This window comes from Bos javanicus, chromosome 14, assembly GCF_032452875.1.
Source record: "Bos javanicus breed banteng chromosome 14, ARS-OSU_banteng_1.0, whole genome shotgun sequence".
NCBI classification, from domain to species: Eukaryota; Metazoa; Chordata; class Mammalia; order Artiodactyla; family Bovidae; genus Bos; species Bos javanicus.
Genome location: NC_083881.1, coordinates 15214604 through 15235342, shown reverse-complemented (window position 1 = coordinate 15235342; position 20739 = coordinate 15214604). Strand labels below are relative to the sequence as shown.

At 40.6% G+C, this 20739-nt stretch overlaps 1 protein-coding gene across 6 annotated transcripts in view; it reads left to right on the top strand.

Moving 5' to 3' along the window:
* Positions 1-20739, top strand: part of NSMCE2 (NSE2 (MMS21) homolog, SMC5-SMC6 complex SUMO ligase) — a 237704-nt gene that overhangs the window by 5439 nt on the left and 211526 nt on the right. For 3 of the 6 annotated variants that reach the window (XM_061438633.1, XM_061438628.1, XM_061438634.1), the window contains exons 2-3: positions 267-379; positions 1506-1682. In XM_061438633.1, coding sequence (XP_061294617.1) covers positions 1520-1682 — 163 coding nt within the window. In that variant the 5' untranslated portion in view covers positions 267-379; positions 1506-1519. Of the gene's footprint in view, positions 1-266; positions 380-430; positions 947-1505; positions 1683-20739 lie in introns of those variants that run through there. The other 3 variants (XM_061438631.1, XM_061438632.1, XM_061438630.1) reach the window with 3 other exon arrangements.

Below are 20739 nucleotides of genomic sequence, written 5' to 3'. Positions count from 1 at the left end.
AGGGGACGACAGGATGAGATGGCTGGATGGCATCACCGACTCAATGGACATGATTTTGAGTGAACTCCGGGAGTTGGTGATGGACAGGGAGGCCTGGTGTGCTGCAATTCATGGGGTGGCAAAGAGTCAGACAGAACTGAGTAACTGAACTGAACTGAACTCTGTTTCAATGCGGATATGTTACTAATTTTTTTAAAGTGTAGTTGACTTATAGTATGGCTATTTAAATTTAAATTGGTTATAATGAAATAAAATTTAAAACTCAGTTCTTTTGCAGGCTGCTGCTGCTGCTGCTGCTAAGTCGCTTCAGTTGTGTCCGATTCTGTGCCACCCCATAGACGGCAGCCCACCAGGCACCCCCGTCCCTGGGATTCTCCAGGTAAGAACACTGGAGTGGGTTGCCATTTCCTTCTCCAATGCATGAAAGTGAAAAGTGAAAGGGAAGTCACTCAGTCGTGTCCGACTCTTCGCAACCCCATGGACTGCAGCCTACCAGGCTCCTCCGTCCATGGGATTTTCCAGGCAAGAGTACTGGAGTTGGGTATTGATGCTATTGTGACCATCAGTAATCACTGCTAAATAATAATCACACTCGCACGGTGGCTTCCATATTGGACAATGCAGACTATAGGAAGAACATTTTTGTCATGGAAGAAAGAAGTTTTTTTAGATAGTGCTGTTCTGGACAATTTAGACTTACACTAGAATCAAGATTGACCCCCCAGATAACTGAATACTTGAACCATATCATTTGGTCCTTGCAGGGTTGTGCTTTTTGAACAACAGTTGGTGTTATAATAATAGATGTACCCCCAAATCTAAATGACTGCAAAACTGAAGTTCATTTCAATTTCTTTCATGCATGGAACCTGACTGGTGGGCAGTTTTCCTCCAAGCAGTGATGTGGGAACCTAGGCTCCTTCCTTTTGGTGATTCTCCATCTTCAGTATGTGACTTCTAAGATCATTGCTTGTCTGTTTCAAGCTGTAAAATTGGATGGTGTAGAGAGAGAGTTCGGTTTTTATGCCAGGGCCTGGAGGTGGCTTCTAATTCACTGCCTTGAAATCAGTATTTATACGTCAGATAAGTTAAAAATTGCAGGTTTTTAAAATTCTCCCTTATTAAACTGTTTTATTGCCACTATTTTCTTTTTTTGGAAAAATGCATCATATGAGCAGTCTACTCTTTCTGACCCATTTTTGTTTTAGGTTTTCAGGAACTGAGCTCTTGTTGAATTCTTTAGAGAATCAGGGAATCTTTTGGAAGAGAGTATTATCCCTCCTTTAAAAAAGGAAAACACTTACCTTCCCTGTATATTACCGGGCATATGTGTTTGGTGGCCCAGATAATGGCACAATGCTTTGATATCCTTTCAAGGGATATAGAATAGGTAGCATTTGTAGAGATACTGAATACAGTCATATGGATATTTCTAGTGGTTCTGTTTTTCTATGCAGTTATTATTCTTATTCATAAATCTCATTTCACTGTATTTGAAAACTTAGGTAATAATTTCAAGATGCCGGGGCGTTCCACTTCAAGTTCAAGTTCAGGTTCAACTGGTTTTATATCCTTCAGTGGTGTAGAATCTGCACTCTCCTCCTTGAAAAACTTCCAATCCTGTATCAGCTCCGGAATGGACACAGCTTCTAGTGTGGCTTTGGATCTCGTGGAAACTCAGAGTAAGTAATAATGAAAACGTCTTTCTTTAGTGTCTGTTTTGAGGTGACCCTGTGCGGTGGCATTGCTCTAGGGATGTGAGATACCACTCACCTTTTGGGTGAGCTTGGGGCGCTCATTTAACCCTTTGGGCATCTGTTCTCTCATCTTGTTGTATGTATACCGCATAGTAATGTACAGAGGGTGAGATGAGATTGATTCATTTGTATGTGTTCAGACCCTTGTGTTCAAACCACTAGAAACTGCACTAGAAATTTATGTGCTGAAACATGAAGGTTTCTGATCTCAAGGAGCATACAATCAAAAGTATGTGATATTTGTGAACTGTATGGTATATAGCATTGTGATAGTTATTTTTCAGTAATTTAACTATATTTTGTTCTTGATTAATTACTCAGTAGACAGCCTAAGCTGATGCTAGGGGTACTGGTAAAGGAAGGCCTCTACAATAAAATGAGAAAAGTTCAGTTTTCCTGAACTTGATCACAATTTTTTGATCAGAAGATCTAGGAAGATGTTATTTTCTTTGTTTAGTTTAGATTTATTTTTATTTTATATCTATCACATATAGAAGCACGGGAGCAACATGTTTCTTCTTTTGTTTTACTATCGCTGTTTTTTAGCAATTTGATTGTGATATGCCTTGATGTGATTTTCTTTGTTTATTCTTTCTGGTGTTCTTTGAGCTTTATGGATTTGTAGACTTATGGTTTTGATCAAATTTGGAAAAAAATTTCTGCTACTATTTCTCTCCCTTCTCCTTCTGGGGCTCCAATCACATGTATGTAAGACTGCTTGGTAATGTTCCATAAGTCACTGAGGCTTGGGTGATTTTTTTCAAGTCTTTTTTTTCTCCTTGGCTTCAGTATGAATAGTTTCTTTTGCAGTGTCTTCAAGTTCGTTAGTCCTGTCTTTTCAAGGGTCTAATATGCTAAGTCTATCCAGGGGACTTTTAATTTCAGAGACTTTTTTGAGCTTTAGAAAACATAAAAAAGAATTAAATGGAATCTTATTTTTCTCTTCATTATGCTCATGTTTTCTTTTGTATTCTTGAGCACATGAAGTGTATTTTTAATATCCTTGTCTGTTTTAATATCCTTGTCTGCTGATTCTGTTAGCTCTGTCCATTGCTGCTTGAGTACATTATGTTGTGGAGTTTCTGAATTTTGTCATCTTCCTTTGAAGAGTATTGACCTTTGTTTTGGTTGGCAGCTAAGTAATTTGTGGATTAGGTTGATCCATTCCAGGGTTGTTATTAAACTTCATTAGGACAGGTCTAGTGTAGTTTTCTCTTCTTGGGTGGCTCAGTGGTAAAGAATCTGCCTACAATGCAGGAGACACAGGTTTAGTCCTTAGGTGGGGAAGATCCTCTGGAGAAGGAAATGGCAAAGTGCTCCTGTATTCTTGCCAGGGAAATCCATGGACAGAGGAGCCTGGCAGGCTAGAGTTCATGGCTTCTCAAAGAGTTGGACTTGACGTAGCGACTGAGCACGCGCACAGTGTGGCTTCACTTAGGGCTGACTTAGCTCTTAGGAGGAGGCTCTGTATAGATTCCTGAAGGGCTTTCTCTGCATACCTCCCTCACTGTGCTCTGTCTTGCAAAACCCCTAATGCTCAGCAACTTGAACTCCAGTCTCTGTCTCTTTGGTCCTTCCAGACTGCTGTGCTCCACTTAGATTCTTCCTCCTCTCTGCAGGAAGGAGAGCAATTAGAGGACTTACCTCACCTGATTTCACAGGAATCCCAATTCTGCTCTGCCTGTTGTCTCAATGTCTGAAAGCAGTTGTTTCCTATATTTTGCCCAGCCTTACGGTTACTCATGGTAGGAAGGTGAGTTCCATACTAGATATTCATTCACAGAAGGCAGCAGAAGTCACCCATCTTTAGTGGGTATTCTCTAAAGGTCTTACCCCTGTCCAGCCTGATTTGTAGTCTCTTTTTGACACTGATGGAGATTTGGCTTTGGTAGGTAGTCCTGGGGAAACTCATAATAAAATCTTAAACCATGAGAGAAGAGCTGTTACATAACCTCCTGGAGGGTTGTATCAGTTTTTTTTCAGGATTTGGTTTGAAGATTTCTGAGTGTTTTTAATACAAACTTCATTTTTTTTTTTTTAATAAGATGTATATTTTGATACAAAATGCAACTTCTTCTGTGTTATTTAAGAGGAAACATAAGCATCACTTTTTGAAAGATTCATGCTCTAAAGCAGAGATTGGCAGAGTTTTTCCATCAGGGGTCAGATAACAAATATCTTAAACTCTGTGGGCCATGTGGTCTCTGCTGCAGCTACTCCGTTGCAGGTCTGACAGTTATTATGAAAATAGTTTTGATCCTGTGGACCTTGTGGAAGGGTCTCGGGGACCACACCCTGAGAACAGCTGGTTATGAACCTGAACTGGAGTGCCTATGAGCAGGATTTAGGTGACGGGAGAAGCTCTATACAGAGAGGAGGCCTAGAATGACCCCCACTGGAGTAATTGAGCAAACGCTTGTTGGAGAGCAGTCTTCGTGTGGCACCAGACTGAGGTGCCGTCTCCAAGGACCCAGAGAGTAGAAGAACACCCGTCATTTAAGTAAATTTGATGCTAACTCAGTCTGATGGCAACCCACTCCAGTGTTCTTGCCTGGAGAATCCCAGGGACGGGGGAGCCTGGTGGGCTGCCGTCTATGGGGTCACACAGAGTCGGACAAGACTGAAGTGACTTAGCAGTTAGCAGCAGTCTGCAACAGTAGATGAAAGACTTTAAGAGACAGAGCCAAAATTGCCCCTTAAATGGAGGACTTAAAATCAGTCTGATCTGGGCTTTAGTCCCAGTTACAGCCTTCGTTCTGTAACTTGCTCAAAGATAGGTAATTTTCTTTGGATTTTGAACTTATAATTTTTTATCTGCGAAATATCTGATTCTTGCTGAATATGTGAGGAACACTTGGACGAAAAGAATAAAAAGATGCATATTTAAATTGCCTAAGGGTTCAGTAGATGAGAAAATTTTGATGGAGAGCTTTTGTATTTTACTGCTCTATACTGCTTTCTTTCTATGCCTTACTGAAAGAAGCAGAGCAGAAAGACTTCAGTTATTGAGGTCAGGCAGGGACTGGATGTCTGTTGAACTATGCCAAGGTACAGCGGTGATGGTGATGGCCGTCCTGCTCCAAAGGTAAGAGCTGGGTGTGGTACACGCAGCAAACGTGTGCAGGTCTGTGCTGTTTCTACAGGTGCTGTCTCACTTGGTCCGACCTGTGATCCTGCCAAGTAAGGACTATTGTTAATCCCCGCTGTGAACCACTGAGGCTTAGTGAAGCTGAGTACCTTCCTAAGGTCACACAGTTACTCGGCAGTGGGAGTTGAGATTTGCGCATAAGCGATTTGACTGCAGAGTTTCTGCCCTTAACCGTTACACTTTATTGAAAATTGATTTTGTCCTTCAAGTGGCATTTGCAGTAGTTGGATAATATTGAAGTAACATTTAGTGATATTTAGCTCAGAAAGTTTTGGTTATTTTGTTGAGATTGACAGTATCTGATTTTCCTTTCTTCTCCCTCTCCCTTTTCTTCTTCTTTTCCTTTTCCCTTTGAAATTCCAAAGTGAGGTTGCAAGGCTTTTTCTGAAACAGCCCATCAGCTTTTGTCCTTTTCTGCAGGTGGAGTTTTCAACTACTTCCCTTGGACATTTGTGCGTTTCCTGGGCTTTAGCGTCTTCTGTTTACAAAGGCAGAGTTGAGTCTGGTTGTGGAAGGAAGAAGCTGGGATCTTTTGGGGTCATTGTGCTGACCCTGGCTGTCTATTTCTAGACTCATCATGGCAGGAAAGTCAGTTCCTTTTTGGGTAACTGATGGTGGGCAGGTTTCCTCCCCTGCAGCGAGTACATCTTGGCTGATAGAAGCAATACGGTGAATTGACTGAATGATAATTAGTTTTCTCTCTTGTATCCAGAATTTGTATTCCAGCTAAGAATCATCACCTTTTAAACCTGATTCCTTTTCTTTTTCACACCTTACTCCATCCAGGCAAGAAACAGAGTTTTCACTTTGTGACAGTTACTTGAGAGTTAATGATGAATAAAGAACAGCTGCTGCTGCTGCTGCTGCTAAGTCGCTTCAGTCGTGTCCAACTCTGTGCGACCTCATAGATGGCAGCCCGCCAGGCTCCCCCGTCCCTGAGATTCTCCAGGCAAGAACACTGGAGTGGGTTGCCATTTCCTTCTCCAGTGCATGAAAGTGAAAAGGGAAGTGAAGCCACTCAGTTGTGTCCAACTCCTAGTGACCCCGTGGACTTCAGCCTACCAGGCTCCTCCACCCATGGGATTCTCCAGGCAAGAGTACTGGAGTGGGGTGCCATTGCCTTCTCCATAAAGAACAGCGGTCAGAGTTAAAAACTTGCGTGGTCTTGGAAGTTTGTGCTCTTGATGAATAACTGAAGTTTTACAAACATTAAGCATTTCGTTGAGTGCATACTTCTTAATTTGAATGCTTTTGGAGGTAGTATTCTAGTTTCCTCCTGAAATAAGGCATTCCTAAATCTAAACATTTGATGAGTAGAAAGAAAAAGAAAGTTATGAGCACCCATAACCCTCTCACTCATCATCTAATTTTGTGAAAAAGGAGTGATTATTTTACTTAAATCCTTTATGTTAAGTTTATTTTCAGAATTACTTAATGGTTTGAGAAGCCAGCACATACTGATGTCACATTCTCAAGACTTATTTTCTTAGGCAGATCTGGATTTTCATTATATTGTAATAAATTTCTCTGTCTTAAGAACTGCTTCTTACGGCCAGGACTCTAGTTACGGGGAAGGTTTCTTTTGGGCCTCACTCTTACACTGTATTCCATAATTATATTATTGAGTAGAAGCAGTAATTAGAAGGAAGTAATGATAGTGGGGTGGTGGCCAAAAGACAATAAAAATAACAGTAACCGTAAGAAGCCAATGTTTGTGTGTCTTATATCGCTTTTGTAACTGGAGCCAATTATAAAAGCAAGAGATTATTATAACTTAAATAAATGAAGACTATTGAGAGTTACGGTATCTGTAGTGTTAAAAGTATAAAAGCGTGGCCTACAGAATATGAAAAATCCAGGTCTCTAGAAGAGCTCAGTCACTTTGCCTGTGTCTTCGTAGTTCCCAGGTGTAGGGAAAACTGCACTGTTTCTCCTCTGCCACTCACGACACTTCTAGCTGTCGAATGTCTGGGTGTTTCCCCCACTCTAAGCAGTTCTCCAAATCTCTGTGACCACCAGCTGGGTGTCCTGCTGTTCAGTTCGGTTCTGACACTATACCTGGAGTTAGTGTCAGATCTCACAAGCTATGGACTCAGTCCTGTAAGTCTGCCCTTTGGGTTCTATTGATAGAATTAGCTGGAGCAGCTCACAGAACTCAGGAAAGCAGTTACATCCTTGATTGCTGATTTATTATAAAAGGGTACATCTCAGGAACAGCCAGGTGGAAGAGATGCCAAGGGCAAGGTGAGAGGGAAAGGGCACAGACCTCCTGTGCCCTCCCCAAGCCCACCACCTGCCCAGCACCTCTGTGTGTTTACCAACCCAGAAGCTCTCTGAGCCCCACCCTTTTGGGTTTTTATGGAGGCTTCATTACATACCCAACAAAGGCCTGTAGAGTCAAAGGCTATGGTTTTTCCAGTAGCGTTTTTCATGTATGGGTGTGAGAGTTGGACCATAAAGAAGGCTGAGCACTGAAGAACTGATGCTTTTGAACTGTGGTGCTGGAGAAGACTCTTGAGAGTCCCTTGGACTGCGAGGAGATCAAACCAGCCAATGCTAAAGGAAATCAACCCTGGATATTCATTGGAACGACTGAAGCTGAAGCATCAAGACTTTGGTCAACAGATGCAAAGAACCGACTCATTGAAAAAGATCCTGATGCTGGGAAAGATCGAAGGTAAAAGAAAAAGAGCACAGCAGAGGATGAGATGGTTAGATAGTATCACTGACTCAGTGGACATGAACCTGAGCAAACTCAGGGGGAAGCATACTTCTATCACTGGTGTAGTCACTTTATTTGTTATCTGTCTGTCCTGTATGTAAGCCTTTTCCTCAGCTGTTAAAGTTCCCTGTACTGTTGACTGGTGTCCTGGAGATACATATGAGATACTATTAAATGTATCACCACCGTTATTGTATTGTTTAGTCTTGATCTGGGAACATGCCTCACCTCCTGATGTAAGAGTTGTAGCGGGTGAAGAAAAGCGAGCTGGGAGAGCTGACTGTGGGCCGATACTATTAAATGTGCATGCAGTGAAAATCCCACATGGTGCAGTGGTAAAGAACCTGGCCTGCCAATGGAGGAGACGCTGGTTCGATCCCTGGGTCTGGAAGATCTCCTGGAGAAGGAAACGACAACCCTCTCTAGTATTCTTGCCTGGGAAGTCCCATAGACAGAGGAGCCTGGCAGGCTACAGTCTATAGGGATGTAAAGAGTTGGACACGACTGAGAAGGCACACAGACAGGCAGGGTGGTGAAAATCACTGAACGGGGTAGTCTTATCCTCACTCTATAGACGGGGAAATGAGGCTCACTGAGTTGAAATAACAGCACAGGGCACACACCTAAGTGACAGCTAGGGGATTTGAATTTAAAACCAATTTGGCCTGATTTCAGCCCCTTGACCTAGATTTTCTGGTGCCACTTTCTCTTTCTGATGACCCTCAGTGGATGGCAGTAATTCTTACCAGCTGTTAGTGATGTCAGAGGCATTTTGGGGGTATATTTTCTCTATCTCTTATTGCAGTTCCTTTATATTATATGCCATTGATATTAATGTCTGTTATGTTACCTGTCATATTTGAGGCTTGGTTTTGTATGGTTAGCCTTTAAAGAGGTTTTTTCTTTTAAGTGATAGGTTTGTCATCTAAGCCATGGAGTAAAGGATGGTATATATACTTAATTGTGACTCTGTGGACCAGTAGTCATATTGGCATGTATCTCTTGATCCAGTTTTTTTATTTCAAGCATATAACTTTTAAATTATAAATAAACATACTTATTAAAAATTAGTCCCCCCCCCCCGCCAAGAAGAGCATAATAGCAAGCTGAATTTAAGGGAATGCAAACAACTAGATGCATTGTGGAACTCCTCTTAATGAATCCCAGTTGTCTTAAGTTATTTAAAGTAACCAAGTTCTCCTCTAAGACCTACATAGAAAATAAACAGTTCAGCAAGGCTTCATCAGACCTGCTTTTCTCTTGATTACTTTATTAGGAGCAGATATAAACAGTGGGCCTTTTTTGCAATGTCTGCTATCATTAGGGGGTGTTATCATCAGTGTGCTCTCCGTCACTCAGTCATGTCCGACTCTTTACAACCCCACAGACTGTAGCAGCCCAGGCTCCTCTGTTCATGGAATTTTCCAGGCAGTAATACTGGAGCAGGTTGCCATTCCCTTCTCCAAGGGATCTTCCCAACCCAGAGATGGAATCCGTGTCTCGTGCATCTCCTGCATTGGCAGGTGGGTTCTTTACCACTGTGCCACTTGGGAAGCTCTTTGGTGACTCTTTATTTAAAAATCACCAGTGTTCTACCACCTTGGCTTTTCATGTGTTCCCCTTTTTCAGGTGGGCCCCCTTGAGAGGCCATAACCTGATATCCTGATAACAATTAATGCTTTTTCTTAAGGTGGCTCATGTGGTGAAGAACCTGTCTGCAATACAGGAGATCTGGGTTTGATCCCTGGATTGGGAAGATCCCCTGGAGGAGGGAATTGCAACTGAATTCCATGGACTAAGGAGCCTGGTGGGCTACAGTCCATGAGATTGCAAAGAGCCTGAGCAACTAACGCTTTCACTTTCTTGGGCTTGGCTTCCTTGGTAGCTCATCTGGTAAAGAATCCACCTGAAATGCAGGAGACCTCGATTTGATTCATGGGTTGGGAAGATATGATGGAGGAGGAATAGGTTACCCTCTCCGGTATTCTTGGTGGCTCAGCCGGTAAAGAATCCACCCGCAGTGTGGGAGATATTGGTTCGATCTCTGGGTTTGGGAAGATTCCCTTGAAAAGGGAACAGCTGCTACCCATTCCAGGATTCTGGCCTGGAGAATTCCATGTACTATATAGTCCATAGGGTCGCAAAGAGTCGGACACGACTGAGCAACTTTCACTTTCATTGTATTTTTGTTTTGTTTTGTGTTTGGCCTTTCCTTTGAACTGGATTTCCTCGGGGCACAGACCTCAGGGTGCACTTGGGATATTTTCAGAGCCTGGGACTTTCAAATGTTGGATGTATATTAATGTGTTAGTAAATGGCTTTTAACGCAGTTCCTTAAATACAGATATTTGGATTCAAAATGCAGAAAACTAAATTGCTTTCCAAAATTAGAAATTGAGCACTTTTGTTCATTGTTGAACCTAATTTTTTAAGACTTTGCAGTTAATTTTTGTGTCGGTACTGATTAATCCAGTAGTGCTCAAACATGAGAGGAATTAACTTAGAGGGCTTGTTAAAACAGATTCCTGGGCCCTAGTTCTAAAGTTTCAATAGGTCTGGGTCAAGCTGATGTTGCTCCTCCGTGGGCCAAGAACCCTGGTCTAATCACTGTTTCCCCTTTGGCGGGAAGCATACACCACTAGGTGGCACCAGAACACTTGTTAATCAGTAGCTGTTGCGCCCTTACTGTGTGCGTTAACTGCAGGTTCAAGATTGTTTAAAAGGTATAATCGCTAAGTTACTGAAATTTCATAACTTGGAACCTGAGTTATTCTGTATATCTAAGGATACAAAAAATGTGTTGATTCTATCAGAACAACAGAAAGGTAGGGCTATTAAGGTTAAGGTCACCTCTTCCAGGAAGGAATGAGGACTAAATACCTGTCCTTTCCACTGGCTTTATTTCTATCTATCCAGGTTACTCAGTTCATTTACCAGAGATAGATGCTGGCCCTGTCACAAAATAGAAATGTACATCTCATATTTATTACTTACCATTCTACCTTAGTGAATCTTGTTGTTGTCGATAACATTTAAAAACCACTTTTAAAAGATTTATATGTACTGTTCACACAAATATGAACAGTAGGTATAACTCTATCGGTGGGCCAGCTGTGGTGGGGACAGTTTGGGGACGTTAGAAAGTGTGAAGTGTGTTTTCCTTTCCTGCTGCCTTCCTTAGTCAGAAAGCCGGGCTGTTTCCTTTTTAAGGCCCACAGAGAGGAAAGTCTGGGCTGTCGTTGGCCTCACCTCACCTCGTGTTACTCTGCACTCTCACTCCATAAATTTCCAGCCATTCCAACACCTCCAGATTCTCTTTCTTCCCCTGACTCTAACAACCTGAGAGTTGGCATGGTTTCTGCACATGATGGAATGTGTGGAAATGATTGCTTGCTGTGCTCTCCTGTTTGCTAAGCTCTCCCATCCACATTGGGATGTTACTTTTTGAAATAGTGAATGAGTCATATTTTAGTTTTTAAAACAGAGTTTGTATAGTACCTCAATACTGCCTGGGTTTTTCTAGACGCTGGAGAACAATCTTTGTGTTGATTCTACTTTTTAAAAAATCTTTGAAGCAAAGACCTAACAGGTATGAAAATGACTACCACAGAAAAAACCGAAATGGAGTCACTTGATCAGATTTTAAAATTAGATTGGCACTTTATCATGTATCTTTGATCACTGAAAAGAATTAAGACTATTTTAATTTTAGGAAAAGGAGACAGTTCATAGCAGAAGTAGAACAGACTTTAGAATCATTTTTGAAATATCAGGTCCTTTTTAAAGGACATAAAAGTGTCTCTCAGTAAGCAGAAAGGAGGTTTTATTAGATTGGTGATTAAAAGATGAAACCAATTTGATTATTCTACAGAAAATATTTATTATCCAGATCCATTTCTCCCTGTTTCTCTACACCTGAAATTACGTATGTGTGTGCTACATAAATGTAAAGTATTATTTATATGTAGCAGCACTGTCCAGTAAAAATATGTGAGCCACATGTTTAATTAAAAATTTTCTAGTATCCTCATTACAAGAAGTAAGAAAAAAGAGGAGGCAATAATTTAGTAATATTTTATTTAATCTAATGTTGTCTAAAATATTATCTCAACATATAATCAATATGACAATTGAGTTATTTTTGTACCCACATTCTTTTCTTAGTCTGGACTAGCAATGTTTCAGATGCTTAATAGTTCCATGTTAGAAATGGCAGTTGTAATAGCAGCAAGTACAGAGGGCATTTTAGTTTCCACTGACTCTCAGAGGAGGGCAGAAAATTTTAATGGTAGTTAAATCAGTTAGTTTTGAGATTTTTTAAAGTGGTTTTGGTGAATATTCACGTTAAACCAGTTGGTAAAATAGGATAATATATTATCTGTTGATTTTTTTTTTTCTTTCTTTCTCGTTTTTTTTTTTAATTCTTACCAGTCCTCTACCACTGGTGAGATTGGTATTTTAGGTTTTTCCCAAAATTGTTTAACTAGCTTAAAATCACTTACTTCTGCAGATCCTATTAATATTTGTTTGTTTGAAATGTCACATGCTGATTTGACTCCACACCTACAATATTTTCATATTTGTAGTTGATGTGTTAAATTAGTTTCTTGCTGGTGTTGAGCAAGCTCGAGAGGCTAAGCCTCTTAACTTCAGCAGCCAGAATATTCTGGTTGCTGTAAACCATTAGGCCTGTCAGCAATTGACCTTGGAAATGCTAATTTGCTTCTCCCTGGGTGCTGCTCCAGGCACTGGCTTTCTCTCTGTGGGTGGGAGTTATGAACCCAATTTGGAGAAGAACTGGAGGCCCTTGGGGCAAGTTCCAAACAGATGTGCTTCTTGCTTCACTTTTGCATGTGACCAGCTCGCAAGAGGCATTCCTTGCATGAATTTCTCTAAAGGCATTTTTGAGTTGGCACTTAAGCCTAGACTGAAGTTGAGAGGCTTCATTACCGTGTGGATCTGCTCTTCCCCTGATTCTAGCAGCATCTGGGCCATAATGAGATTGATTAAAAAATGATCTCACTGCTGTTTCATTATTGCTCTTGATGGGATTTTACTTAGGATAACTAACCTAGCTTTCTTTTAACCCCCTCCCAGTTAATTGCCCTATTTTTTATGGCTAAATAGTATTCCACTCTTTGGGTATACATTTTCTATGTGCACTGATAGACATCACATTGTGGTTATTAATAAATTGTTATTTGTATATTATTAAGAAATGCTGTTTTGCACATTTGATTTGCATTTCCCTGATGAGCAGTGATACGAAACTTCTTTTCATGTTCTTTCTGGACATTTGTGCATCTTCTTTGGAGAACTGTCTACTCACATCCATTGCCCATTTTTGTATTGAGTTATTTGTTTCTGAGTTATAAGAATTCTTTATGTTTTCTAGGTATCAGTCCATTATCAAATAAATGATGTGTAATTTTTTTCCCATTCTGCACGTTGTCTTTTTACTTTCTTGATAGTAGTCTTTGAAGCATAGAAGTTTATTTGATGAAGTGCAATTATCTGTTTTTTCTTTTGTTGCCTGTGGTTTTGGTGTCATACCTAAGAATTCATTGCCAAATTGAAGGTCTTGCAAATTTATACCTAGTTTTTCCCCAGGAGTTTTATAGCTCTAGCTACTCTATTAAATTCTGAATGAATTTTGTATGTGGTTTGAGTTAGTGGTCCAGTTTCATTCTTTCGCATGTAACTGTCCAGTTGTTACAGCACCATTCCTTCTCCAATGAATAGTCTTCGTTCCTCTGTTGAAATTCAGTTGACCATTGGCATACATGATTATTTTTGGTCTCTCAATTAATTCTGTTCCATTGATAGAATTCTGTAGTCCTGTCCTTGTGCCTGTACTGCAGCGTCTTGTAGCTTTGTAGTAAGAGTTGAAGTTGGAAAGTATAGTCCTCCAACTTTGCTCTTCTTCTTCAAAATTGTTTTGGGTCTTTGGGGTCTCTTGTAATTCCAGTTGAATTTAAGGATAAGTCTATCAGTTTCTACAAAGAAGACAGCTGGGATTCTGATGGGATTGCATTTATTTAGATCTTATTTAATTTCTGTCAACAGTGTTCTCAGAGTATTAGTCTTACACTTCTTTTGTTAATTTATTCTAAAGCGTCTTATTCTTTTTGGTGCTATTGTAAATGGAATTATTTTCTTAATTTCATTTTCAAATTGTTCATTGCAAATTATGAAAATACAATTTATTTTTATTTGTTGATCTTGTATCCCGCAACCTTGCTGAACTCACTTATTAGTCTCTCTCTATATATATGTATATTGTGTGTATATGTGTGTATTTTTAATGGATGTGGTAGGATTTTCTTTATGCAAGATCATTCATGTCATCTGTGAATAGAGATAGTTTTATGTCTTCCTTTCCAGTCCTTGTATTTCTTTTTCTTGCTCGATGCTAGAACCTGTGGTAAATGCAGTGTTGAATAGAAGTGGCAGGAACAGGCATCCTTGTTGTTTAGGCAACCCCATGGACTCTAGCTTCTCAGGCTCCTCTCTCTGTCCCTGGAATTTTCCAGGCAAGAATACTAGAGTGGGTTGCTATTTCCTTCTCCAGGGGATCTTCCTGACCCAGGGCTTGAACCCGCATCTCCTGCATTGGTATGTGGATGCTTTACGACTGAGCCATTTGGGAAGCACAACAGGCATCCTTATTGTGTTCCTTATCTTAGGACAGAAACATTCAGTCTTTCATCATTAAATGTGATGTTCTCTGCAGAGCTCCCTTCCTCTTGCAGTGTCCTCCAGCACTACCCCCGTTGAGAAAGTTTAACATTCTGCTCACTGTAAGGAGAAATGCTTAAAGCCATTTCATTCATTACCACAGAGCATGTATAAAAAGATAAGCTTTGAGCTGGGAGAGGCAATAAATTGATTAACTGGCACAGCACATAAACAAGTAGAATAAAACTTTAAAAGCGCTGTGAGAGTACACTATGTATAGTAAACAGTGGGGGCATTGTGGGGTTAGTACATTCTAGCTGAGGGCCTTGAGGAGGAATTTCATGTAGAAGATGCTGACCAAAAGATGAACAGTGGCTTCTGTAGAGTGGGAGAGGGTATCTCTGAGGAAAGTGAAGGTGAGAGGTGGTCCAAAGAGTTTGGTGTCAAGGTCTGTGGAGGGTCTGGGGTTTTACCTTAAGTGGATGCTATCCAGTTAGCCTGCACGAGTGGATGGATGCTGGCAGAGGGCAGGAGACTCCTGAGTCTGAGACAAAGGCCTTTCCCGTGGTACATCAAGCCTTGTGATTCTGCCTACCTCCTGTAGGTTCACTCCCAATCTGAGTCCTTTCAGGGTTGATAGGGAAGAGCTCCAGGGAGATACTGCAGTGGGCTTGTGTTGGAGTTGAGGAACCTTAAGCTTGGGGAACTCAGATGTTTTGAATAGGCAGTAAGCCTGCCTGACTTTTGCTCTGGAGTGAGACTCTTGCTCTGTCTTAGTCTTCCAAAGCTTTGTTCATTATACAAACATCCTTGAGAGATAGTCTGGGACAAAAGGGCAGATCATGCTTCCGCACATTGTGCAGAGCTGTGTGAGGCATAAGAAGAATTGCTTCCCGACACCTGACAGATCCAGGGAGGTGCGAGTAGTCCACCTTGAAGGCTAGCTGCAGTTTGGCGCTTCTCAGATTTTTAGCACCATGTGTTAGAGCTTCAGTACCGTTACATCAAGATGACCTGGCACATTTCATCCTGCAGTAGTAAGGCCTCGGTTACTGGCACTTTCCTTCCTTCTTTTCCTTTTTGCCCAATAGGGCAGCAAAATACTTTGGTTGGCTAGGTAGAATAATTTAGGACTTTTAAGAACCAGGTCTGAAAGTTAATAGCATGGAGACTTGAGGTTTTGGCTTCTTCATCTGTAAAATAGGGGATAATATTGTCCTCATATCTAATGAGTATTTGATTGTGGGCCCACAAACAGCTCCTTTATTCCTACCTTATTTAGGGTTGATGTGAGAATTGAATAACATGTATAAAATGCCCTTCACAATACTTGGCACAAAGCACTCACATTTTATTGGTCAGTTACCTTTTTTCCCAAATTTTTGAACACATCCTCTCATTTATTTGTTTGGTTGTTTTACTGTCAGTTATAGTTTTTATTCAGTCTCCAAAGAGTCCACAGAGCTGTTTTCATTAGATTTTTTTTTTTAATTGAAAAATCGTTGTTAGTTTCAGGTCAATTACTTTTTGACCACTGGAGGTAAAAAAAAAAAAAAAGTTAATAGTTATTTGGGCCCTTTGCAGAGGGGAATGATCCTTTGGAGCTCTTGGTTGAGAATTAGTATTGTATAAAGTAAATACTGTACAAATTTAATATTGTACAAATAGCCCTGAGTTAAAATGCAAGTTCTGTTATCTACTATCTGTGTTTCTTTAAACCAGTTACTTCAGTTCTTTGAGCTCCTTTTTCTTTGTGGGTAAAATATGGCCAATATCTCCTTTTCACAGGTGTTCCTAGTTTGAAACAGTTTATGCACTTTGTCATGCTGGATGTACTTTTCACCTTGGCTTGTCAGCCTGTAAACACTTACCTTGATAATAAAGAGAATTAGTGGATAAATAACTGTAAAGTATATACCTTCCCATTGGAATGGAGAATTACACAGAAAATGTGTTGTGATGGCCAAGTGTATGTGGGGGAAACGGATGGAGGTGAGCATTATCTTCTCAGTAGGAACAAAATGACATCTATGATGGTTTCTGAAGCAGAAGCGTGTTCTAGTTTCAGAAAAATTAGTATGGGATTTAATTTCAAGCACAGAGGATCAGGGTGCCTTTGGGACAGACTAAAATAGATATTTAAACTGGTTGCAAAAAAGGATTATGTGGTATGTTACACAGAAGATGCACTTCTTGTTAGTCTACTCACTTACAATGGAGCCTTCCAGAGTCCTTGGATTATTTTGGAATTTGTTGAATTTCAAAGAATTTCCCTGTATCTGCCTTATTTTTCCAAGGTGTACTATGTACTTGTGTTTAGATAGTTAATAATTGGGAAGGAAAATACCAATAATAGTTTAGTAATGAACCCTACTAAATTCATATATCAAATCCCTAATAATACCTAGAAGCCCTCTCATAGATCCAGGTGAACTTAGAGATTATCATGCGAGTCCAAGAGTTGTTTCAGATGATTGACTGTGAAACAGTTTCTCTTCTTTATTCTTTTCCCTTTTGATTAACTAATGGCATGTTACTGTAATTTCCCATTCATCCAGTTATTTAATGATATTAATATTTGCATTTTCACTCCAGTGATCTTGTTTTTGCTTCTCATCCTTACTGTTCTCACCAGTTGGGGAACTTCGCAAAACATAAGCAAAATCCTTCACATTTTAATACAGTTAGAGCACAAGTGAAGCAGATGACTGCCTTATGAACAGGGATTTTAATAAACTTTTGTTCTGTGTTTATTTAATGGATTTAATTGGTCCCAACCAATGAGCACCATGGGAATGGATTTCTCAAGAACCTTTTAGAAAGTATACTTGCCAAAATCTGAATTTCCTGTCAGTGTTTAAGAGGTGACTGATTTAACTTCTCTTTTTCATTAAGACTGCATTTTAACTCTGGATCTAGAAAAGAAGTGAAGTTTTAAGAGCTAGGATAGGTATTCATACGTTTATTAGAGGCGTTGAGTATTATAATTGGTATTTGCTCTAATTCTCTGGCTAGAATGTGGGAAGTGGTTTCCTAGGAATGAGCTGAAGGTAGACCAACCAGTCAGGAGGCTGTTCGGTCCCAGGCATTAGGTAGTAGTGACTTAGACGAGAAAGGTGGTGTGAGGTTGGTGAGAAGTAGACAGATTCATAAGAGACAAAGGCGGGATAATTGAGGACACTTAGTGATCTACTGAATGTGGAAATTGAGGGAAAAGGAAGAAGTCAGCGCTGATACTCGTTTCTGACTGAAGCATTCCCCGTTAAGAGCCTGGTGTATTATTTTGCTATTTCTGTGGAACAGCTTACCAGAGACTTAGTGGCTTAAAACAGCACAATCTTATTCTCTGACAGAGCTGGAGGTCAGAGGTCTGAAGTGGGTCTCCCTGGGCTAAAATCTCCACGTCAGATGGGCTGTGTTCCTTGGTGGAGCCTCTGGGGGAGAGTTGTTCTCTTGCCTTTCTCAGCTCCTGGAGGCTGCTCACATTTCTTCCGTCTTCCAGCGTAGCGGTGGCCAGTCTGGTCTTTCTCATCCTGCATCACTGTGACATTGACCCTCGTGCTCTCCTTCACTAATAGAGGCCCTCGTGATTATATTGTTAATAAGTGTACCCAGAGTAACCCAGGATAATTTATTTCCCCTTCTTAAGGTCAGTTGATTAGCAACCTTAATTCTCTCTCTCCGTGTAACGTACATACTCACAGGTTCTGTGGATTAGGAAATGGAACCTTTGGGGTGCTTTTATTCTGCCTACCACAAATGGGAACTCAAGGACTAGTGTTTTGAGGGGAAATGAATTCAGCTTTAGACATGTCTTCAAGTGGAGATGACCACTAAGCAGTTGGTCTTTGAGTTCAGGGTCAAAAAGGTAAGTATTTGGGAATAGCCTGCCCAAGGGAATTGAAACCATGCAATGTGTATTTGTTACTTAGAATATGTGAAATGAGCAGAGGGTCTGGGCCAGCATCCTGGGTTCTGGGTGAAGCTACAGGCAGATGAGATAGAGGAGGGGCTGCCGGGGGATAGGAGCACATCTAGCAGGATCTGGTTTCAGGGAGGTGGTTCTGTCTTCACCCAGAAAGGATCCTAAAGCATCTTTTTAAACCTCCTTCTATTACAAATCAGGAAACTGAGGCCCAGAAAGACGAAATAACTTGTCTAAGATAGTTGAACTAGTTAACAGGTGTACTTCTTGATTTCCTGCTTCAGTTTGTCTGCCACACTGCATCCAAGTCCATTTAATCTTTTCAATTTGAAGATGGTGTTGAGAAAAGATTTCATGTGTGTGTGTGTTTTGTAGGTGTTCTGAATACCAAGAAAATAAGTTGTAGTAATAATGTTATCTGGCTAGTGCCTTACTTACATGCAAGTAAAATTCTTTACAGCAAATAGCAGTTAAGAATTATTTTTTTTAAATCATGTAGACTTTTCTAAATGCAGCTTCATCTCTTTTTGCAGTCTCCATTTCTCCTCATTTGGTTGTTCTGTGCTGTCTCTCTCTTTTAAATAAACTTTTTATTTTGGAATAATATTGGTTTTACAGAAAGTTGTAGAAAACTCAAAAGAGTTTCCATATACGCTCACGCAGATCCCCTACTTGTTGAGATCTTGCATTCCCATGGTACGTTTGTCAGAACTAAAAACAACATTGGTGCTTTACTATTGACTAAACCAAATGGTGCACGCCAGACTTTTCAGGTTTCACTAATGTCTTTTTTCAAGATGTTGTCCAGGATCCAGCCCTGGCTGTCACATTGAATTTAGTCACCATCTCTTGTTGCATCTTAGTCTGTTTCTTTTTTTCCCCATTTTTTTTTCCTTGGTTTTTATAACCTTGACAACTTTGAGGAATCCTGGTTAGATATTCTGTAGAATGTCCCTGAATTTGGGTTTGTCGTAGTTAGAGTGAGATGATGTGGTTTTGGCAAGAAGACCATGAAAGTCAAGAGCCCTTCTCATCGCATGAAACGAGGGGGTGCCCGCCATCAGCATGATTTGCTGTGATATGGATTCTTGGCACCTGGCCCCAGGAGTGTTTATCAGGTTTATATACTGTGAAGTTACGTTTTTCTCCCTCTACCTACTGTTCTTTGGAAACAAGTCATTAAATCTACCCATACAAGTGAGGAGAGTTAAGCTCCGCCTCTTAGAGGGACAAATATCAACATACACTATTGGGAATTCTTTTGTAAAGAATTGTATTTCCCCTGTCCCAGTTCCTAATTCATCTGTTTCTCCAAGGCATTCTGGTTCCACTTACCAGAAACTGATATTTAGAAACTAAGATCTGGGTTCTAGGTATGCTTGTTGGTGGCACTAGTGGTAAAGAATCTGCCTGCCAGTGCAGGAGACTCGGGTTTGATCCCTGGGTTGGGAAGATCCCCTGGATGAGGCATGGCAACCCACTCCAGTATCCTTGCCTGGAGAATCCGATGGACAGAGGATCCTGGTAGGCTACAGTCCCTGGGGTCGCAAAAGAGTCGGACACAACTGAAGCGACTTAGCATGCACCAGAATGTCACTGCTTCTAGGCCCTTTCAGCAGTCAGAGATAGGAAGTGTATGCATGTATACTAATAGATATGAACACATAGCTGTCATTGTTTCTGTATCTGTCCATCTGTATCTGCATTGAAGTATCCATGTGTTCATGCTGATGTCTTGAACTCTTATCTAGTATCACATGCTAAAATTGTAGTCTTCTTCCTTTGCTTATCTGTAACTTCCCTCTTCAACATTAAGAGACTTGGTTCCCACTGTCCACCACCCAGATACTTTATTTTGTAAAGCAGTTTCAGAATTGTTAGCCCATACCTCCATGATGGACAACATTATAAGCTAGCATACAGTGTTTATGTACAGTTCTTTTTGTCTTTAGTATTAACAGTTTTCAGTTAAAACACCACTCAGGGTTGCTTAAGTCAGCTCCTTTCCCCTCCAGCTTCCTTCAGTGAGCTTATGTCAGGTATCTGTGATGCAGGTAAATTCCTCTGTCATAATCCACATTCCATCCCAGGATCCATCAGGTCCCTGATTGTTGCTGTGTTGTGGTTCACGTTGTTTTGTATACATGAAGGTTTTGTGAGTTAAATTTGTATGGGTTTTGACATTCCACTCTCTTTCTGAAAATGTATACTATACTGAAGACATGTTTACTAGCAGCAGTGTTGGAAGTGTTATTCTGAGAGCAAGACGGTGAATGAGACCGTGGTTAGTTTTGTAGGTCGGCAGTCAGGGTTAATGGATCTTCTGTGGTCAGAGGTCAGGAAATAGTCCATGTATCAGGAGCTTTCAGTCATCACATGTTTGGAGGTGTTGGGGTTTAGAGGATTAGGTTTAGGGGTATTAGGATCAAATACAAGGTAAAGAGTTATGTTATATCACTCAATCAGGACATAGGTATTGGAACTTAGAAGTGACGGCAAATGAAATCTG